The sequence below is a fragment of the Primulina eburnea genome, chromosome 12 (genome assembly GCF_022965805.1).
Source record: "Primulina eburnea isolate SZY01 chromosome 12, ASM2296580v1, whole genome shotgun sequence".
Lineage (NCBI taxonomy): Eukaryota > Viridiplantae > Streptophyta > Magnoliopsida > Lamiales > Gesneriaceae > Primulina > Primulina eburnea.
In genome coordinates this window covers 32,992,092-32,998,844 of record NC_133112.1, presented here as the reverse complement: position 1 = coordinate 32,998,844, position 6,753 = coordinate 32,992,092, and the positions used below count along the sequence as shown (strand labels likewise).

The 6,753-nt window shown below is 38.3% G+C and overlaps 1 protein-coding gene across 1 annotated transcript; it reads left to right on the top strand.

The window, feature by feature from the left end:
* Positions 1-2,418: 2,418 nt before the first annotated feature.
* On the top strand, positions 2,419-3,209 carry LOC140808461 (uncharacterized). The gene is made up of 2 exons (XM_073165617.1): positions 2,419-2,814; positions 2,901-3,209. The coding sequence occupies exons 1-2, from the start codon at positions 2,452-2,454 to the stop codon at positions 3,141-3,143; spliced, it is 606 nt and encodes a 201-aa protein (XP_073021718.1). The 5' UTR covers positions 2,419-2,451; the 3' UTR covers positions 3,144-3,209.
* The last annotated feature ends 3,544 nt before the right edge of the window (positions 3,210-6,753 follow it).

Here is a 6,753-nt window from a genome sequence, read left to right as displayed (position 1 = left end):
ATTTTTTCCTACAATACCCTTTTCCCCACCCCAGCAGACCAGCATAAAGTCTTCCCCCAAACCTGCAAAAACGTACGAAGGAAGAAAGATATTGTTTCCGTCAAATTTTGTATCCGCGTTCAAATCTTGTGTCAACAGGTTATTGTAATGTTTAAATTTCTTTGTTTCAACCTTGCATTTGCAGAGACGGTAGCTGATTTCAAATTTTCCGAGGTTATATGTTGTGATGTAGTTCGCGAAATTATGCTCCGATTTGAAGAAGCTGTCACTGTGTCGGTGAACGTGCTTTGTTTATGTTTTCTTTTTCTGCCGATTTTCTGATATTTCTACTTGGTTGACATAGTTCACTTCATTCGTTGCATGTCTAGTGTTTGTGTTAGCCGTGTTTGAGGAGACCGTAGTATTTCTCGTTTGTAATTTTCTGGTTAGGCCGAATTTTTTAGTCGATTTAAATTGTTTTTTTTTCGGGTTATGCGAGCAAATGAATTGAAGTCAAATTTCTCAACTTATTACTTAAGACTCTGTCGTAGGTCCGCATGTGAGAATCAATTAGTAAAATTCAGTGCTTTGGGTGTACTTTTTGCTGATTATCTTGTGAAGAAGGCTTGAAAGTCGACTTGAAAGAAGCAAATTTGGTTGTCCCGACCACAGATGACTGTAATCGTTACAATGTCTGAATTTGTACTATGTTTTTGCATATGCAGTTTGATACACATTTGAAAATTAAATTTCTTTTGAAGTACTTTCAATCGATGACCATTATGCCTAGACGCATTCTACTTTTTGTGATGCTTCACCAAATCATGTGTCGATCATTCTTGATTACGTTACTGCTGAGACGACAACGAGCGAAGTTACGTGCGAAACGCCTTGGCCAAACGCGTACAACAACAGTTAGGTACAGCATGAGTGACCGAATACTTGCCCAAATGAACCATTTGCACCGTATTATTGAAATAGGAGATGTACAATGTGTCGTGAACTTGCGAATGAATAGGAATGCATTTGCACGACTGTGTTACTTGCTAAATAATGTCGGAGGACTAGTCGACTCTACATATGTTCGTCTTGAAGAGAAAGTCACAATGTTTTTGTCCATACTTGCCCATCACAAGAAAACTCGACTTGTTGGTCATGACTACATACGTAGTGCTCATACAATCAGCACACATTTCCATCAAGTGCTCCGATCAATTCTGAAATTACATCCTCTGCTACTGGTGAAACCATCCCCTGTCGATGATGCTTGCAGCAACGATTCATGGAAATGGTTCAAGGTAAGATGAATCCCGTGGTAACTACTTGTACGAAGAAGGCAGTAATCATGTATGTAAATTGTGCTACTAACCTTAACAATTATATTTACGTATTCTTCCTAAATTGTACAGGGATGTCTCGGTGCTTTGGACGGAACATATATAAGTGTACATGTACGTACCATGGACAAGGCACGTTACAGAGCAAGAAAAGGTACTATTGCAGTAAACGTTCTTGGGGTTTGCGACCGAGACATGAAGTTCATATATGCACTTACGGGGTGGGAGGGATCTGCAGCAGATGCAAGAGTTCTTAAAGATGCACTGACTCGTGACGATACAATGAAAATTCCAAGAGGTTTTTCTGACTATGGTTTTTATTAATTAAATGTTACGTTTTGTTTGTAGTTTATTTTCGAGCATTGTTATTTATTTCGTCATGACTGTTATGGTTACATAAAGTTGACCACATAGTAACAAATATATTATTTCCAGGTTGTTATTACCTGTGTGACAATGGATACGCCAATGTCGAAGGATGCTTGACTCCGTACAGGCGAGTAAGATATCATAGGGATGCTTGGGGAAACCGTGCAGATGGACCACGGAATTATAAGGAGTTATTTAACTGGAGGCACGCGCAAGCTCGTAACGTAATCGAAAGAGCCTTCGGTTTGTTGAAAAAAAGATGGGCCATACTTCGAAGTCCCTCGTTCTATCCATTGAAAACACAGAACAAAATAATAATGGCATGTATGTTGTTGCATAACTTCATCAGGTCTGAGATGCCCCATGATCCAATCGAGGAATCGAATGATGACGTACTCAGTCCTGCCAATGACACACAAGATGATTTCATCAACAACTTCGAATCGTCAGATGAGTGGGATACGTGGCGAGAGAACCTCGCAATGTCGATGTGGAACAATTTTAACTAAAACTTTCCAAGTAGTGTAGTTATGTTGTTCGATGTTTTTAGGAGATGTACTTGTCGCATTTGATGTTGAATACAGTTTATTGGCAGAAACTTGATTTGCGCTTATGTTTTTTTGTTTCGATTAATTCATCCGTCATATTTATTTTACATATAAATACAGAAATTGGCTTGTCATGCTTAGCCAGATTTATTATATGCGTAACTAGTTGCATGTACTATTTGCAGGAGCTGTCGTAAGGCCATTGCAACTTCCTAGTTATGGATAGTGGAGCAACTTCTGAAAGTTGTTTTGCCAAAGCCAGAAAAAGTGATAAGACAAGACGTAGTTGGACTGAACGTGAAGAAGAGTGTTTGATACAAGCATTGAAAGAGGCTACCACACAAGGTTGGAAGAGCGGAAATGGTTTCCGGCCCGGCTACTTAGCTTTTCTCGAAAATCATCTGAAAGTATCATTCCCTGACTCAAACTTACGTGGCAACCCACATATTAACTCGAAGGTGCATGTTTGGAAGAAATTGTATGGATCTATTGTGACAATATTAAGTAAGAGTGGTGTCGGATGGAACGACACAGAGAAGACCATTGAAGCCTCAAACGAGATATGGGAATCACTAATTAAGGTATTTCATTGGTTTTACATGTTTTTACAATTATGTTTGTCATAAAAAAAGGTTATTGGTCGTTTTCTTTTTATAACTATTTGTAGGTAGACAACACTGCACGATCAATGAGACACAAAAGGTGGATGTATTACCATGATTGGTGCGAAATATTTGGTAATGATCGTGCTGTTGGAGACAAAGCTGAACATTTCGCAGCTGCAGTTCAAGTGGTGCTTACAATGACACCTGAATTACCCAACAATGTAGGTATGAGCCTCGATGAATTGTTTTCTGTTGACGAGGGAGGTGCTGAGTCAACGTCCGTCTCTCTAACACCGTCGTCGTGACCCACGTCAACTGCAAAGTCCAAGGGTAAAAAAAGGAAGCAGGTGGACGATGATGATGATGCGATAGTGGAAGCAATTAATAATTTCGCCATCATAACGAAAGATACGATGACGGACCTCATCAAACAGCTGGCAAAAGAAAAAGATAACGAAGATGAGAGGATGCACAATGCACAAGACAAGGTGATAAAGGTCATGGAAACCATTCCAGAGTTGACTGAAGAGGAGAAAGTTACTGTTATTGAGTTCTTGGTCGACAACCCTGCGAAGTTGTCGCTGTTTCTGCGCCTTGGTGATGCCGGAAGACTGAGTTTGGCGCGGCGGTTGCTTAAATGAAGATTATTCAATGCCTTTATATGCGGGACTTTTTGCGTATTTTTTTGTTGCCTCGCACTATTTTTGGGACGTAATGTGACTTTGTTTCAATGTCAAACGTTATAACCCTTCTGTTGACACAATTGTTGTTACGTATAAAGTTGTAATGAAGTCGTTTTGGTCATTTTTATTAGTGGTCCGAAATTTATTAACACATCAATACTATGCAAACCATGCACTATGTTACATAAACACAACCTGGACATTGTTCTCCATTTAGTTCTGTACATTGCTTAAACATGCACTCTTTTACATAAACAATTATGTGGTGCTCCAAGTTGTTTAAGTGTTACTCCTACGTAACTGGGATATAGAGGTAAATAGCAGAATTTAATAACAACAGATGGAAGTTTAAGCCTTGTCATACAAAAGAAAACTTCATAACTTAATTACACATACCAGTGTGCTACACCAGCTGACCAAAGTGGTCTTGCAAACCTATCCACCGACTACATATATACACGCACAATACAAGCCAAAAGTTACAAAAGGGTGGTTGCAAGACCGCATAACTTACGGAGCAGATTAACAGGTTCAGCCACTAGAGTCGTCGGAGGTTTCGATAACCACAACCGGCACAGAGTTATCAATTGCAACACGCTTCTTCCTCGAGCTACTCTATGCATTGCAGCCACGTTTCTTGGTAGTTAACGGCTTCATGAATTCATTGTAGTAACACTCGGCGACAGGGTCAAAACGCGTAGTGCGAACAGCTGGTTTCTTGGACGACACTGTAGGAGACAAACAAACAGTTTTTTTCGCAGTTGTTTGTTGTAAAGGTTTAGCAGCACCTTCAACTTCCTCATCTGATAATAGGGAGACCACTGGTATTTTGTACTTACTCGTCACAGACACATCAGAGTGGGTAGGGAAGGTCACAGACATTTTTTGGCCTACAAATGAAGTAGATATGTTAATCTCCTATGCAGCAATGAATCGAACTACAACCCCTTAAGTACAACACAAGAAGCATTTATTACACACAAATCTACCCAAATTAATGACATATCCTCTTACATATCAAATTTAAGTGATTGGACAGTTTTTTGGAATTTAGGTCAGACACTATACATATGCCTTCATTATCATTCTGTATAGGACATTAAATTAAGCAGAGAAACTTAAAGTGACAGAAAGTAATGAATTGTGTTTTCAGAAGAGCGTTGAAAGCTTATGTAATTACATACCTTAGGATGCAGCAGAGTGGAACTTTCAGATTACTTTGTTATAGCAACTAAATGGCAACGACGAAGCACAAGTCATCAACACTCGTGCACGTTCATCCCTGCCAAGTAAATGTCCTCTGCCGTATGGGAAATCCTCTACAAACAGCTTTGGAAATGAGTATATGAAAAAATGTTAAACGAAGTAAACATCTGAACATGAAAATATGGGTTCCTTTATGTCTTCTTACCGATGCTTGAATGCATCATGTGGATGGGGATACTAACATTGATCGGTGTAGGTAAGAAGCAAAAGGTAATGATGATCGTGGAGTGTAAATTATATTGGACAGCACAATACAAACTAATAATAAATAATAACAATTGACAATGTAAAATAATAACATTGATCGTGGATTGTAAATTATATTGAACGTCACAATCTAAAGTAAGATGAAATCTAGTCAATGATATAATTAACATTATATTGCACATGACACTGTAAATTATATTGAACATCACAATCTCTGTTGATCATCACAATCTAAACTAAAACAAAGTAGTGACAACAAGAACTCAATCACATTAACAGTAGCAAAGAACACGGTCTTCTCCAATTTGCACTCACATATTACATAACGATTAAACTACACTTAATATTATTCACTTAGAAATTATAATAACAAGCATGAAAAACATCAGCAAACACAGTAATAGGCATAAGCATCCAAAACAACAACAAACTTGTTCAACAGTTAAAGGTGTGTGCTCCACTGCATTATTTGGTATCCCGGATGTTGTCGATGGCATAACCAACTCCGTGGTAACGTGTTGTTTGGTGTCAATTGTTTCACCATTATTCACAGTCGAAGATTGTGAACAAGCTTTTTCATTGCATGCTTGTGTGTGCCGGCGAAATGGCGCAGGACAAGTTGGATTTGGTGACGAATTTGAACCCATTTCATATTTCGATGATGGTTCATTGTTCCAACGTACTTTATCCACATCATACTCATCGTACCAAAAGAATCGGTTCCGATGTTTCAACCCGATAGGAGATATAAAATAATAGTGCCCTGGCCGGGTTGAGTGTTGACCAGCTTGACGTAATAGCATATACCCATTCCCGCACTCGCATTGTGGTGGTGCCTTTACATCCATGAAAACTATGGAAAAGATGAATTGAAACAAATTTAAAATTTGTCACTGACGGAACAGACATGCCCTTGCAAAAAAGTTATACAGTAATAATCCCTATGCAACTACAGTATATTTCAAAAACACACATATAAATTATTACATCTGTGAAATTCCAGAGCGAAGATGGAAATTATTTCTTAAACGAACGAAATTTGAGGAAAACAGGGTTGTCGAAAGCGCAAACACATTTTTCCTCAGCATTTCTATACCTAACGGGACGAAAAGGAAACAACATTTCAGAGAAACAGTGAAGTTCAACCAGAAATACTCACAATTTTCCTTCGATTTCGAACGAGTATGAACGTGAACAACCCAAACTTTGAATCTTTGGGATGTCTGAATCACCTGGAACGCATCACGAACCACACATTTTGGGGAAGAATTATCACATCTAAGCGGAGATGTTTACGGTGAGGCGTCCTAGGGTTTCCTTGCAAGAGAGTTGGTGGAGGAGTGAAGTCGACGGAAATGTGAGGTTACGAGACAAAAAGTGGGTCTGACTTTGAAAAGTAGGCAAAATATGTGAAAGGGTATTTTGGGTAGTACAGAGATAATTTATTAGTTAATCCTGCCCTTCAAAATCAAACCAAACAAGACAATGTCTTCAGCATACCATACAAACCTTTAAATAATCATTTTGCTTATCATTTACGTGTTAATCATTCAATAATCCTATCACTTCAACCAAACGTAGCATTATAGTAAACAGGGTCTAAATTTTTTTTTAAATGCGGAAGGTAATGGAATCAAACTCCTATACATATCAGTATAAAAGTATAAATCTGATAAAATATACAATCATACATACTCAGGTTCAACATGTAGTAACCCGATTCCTAATTTGAGTTAATTATCGGATTAATTATATTTTC

What these genes read in the sequence shown, in the direction of transcription:
- LOC140808461 (XM_073165617.1), top strand. Translation starts at nt 2,452, where the DNA reads ATGGATAGTGGAGCAACTTCTGAAAGTTGTTTTGCCAAAGCCAGAAAA. An exon ending in TATGGGAATCACTAATTAAG is followed by an intron (nt 2,815 to 2,900) that starts GTATTTCATTGG and finishes AACTATTTGTAG; the next exon opens with GTAGACAACACTGCACGATC.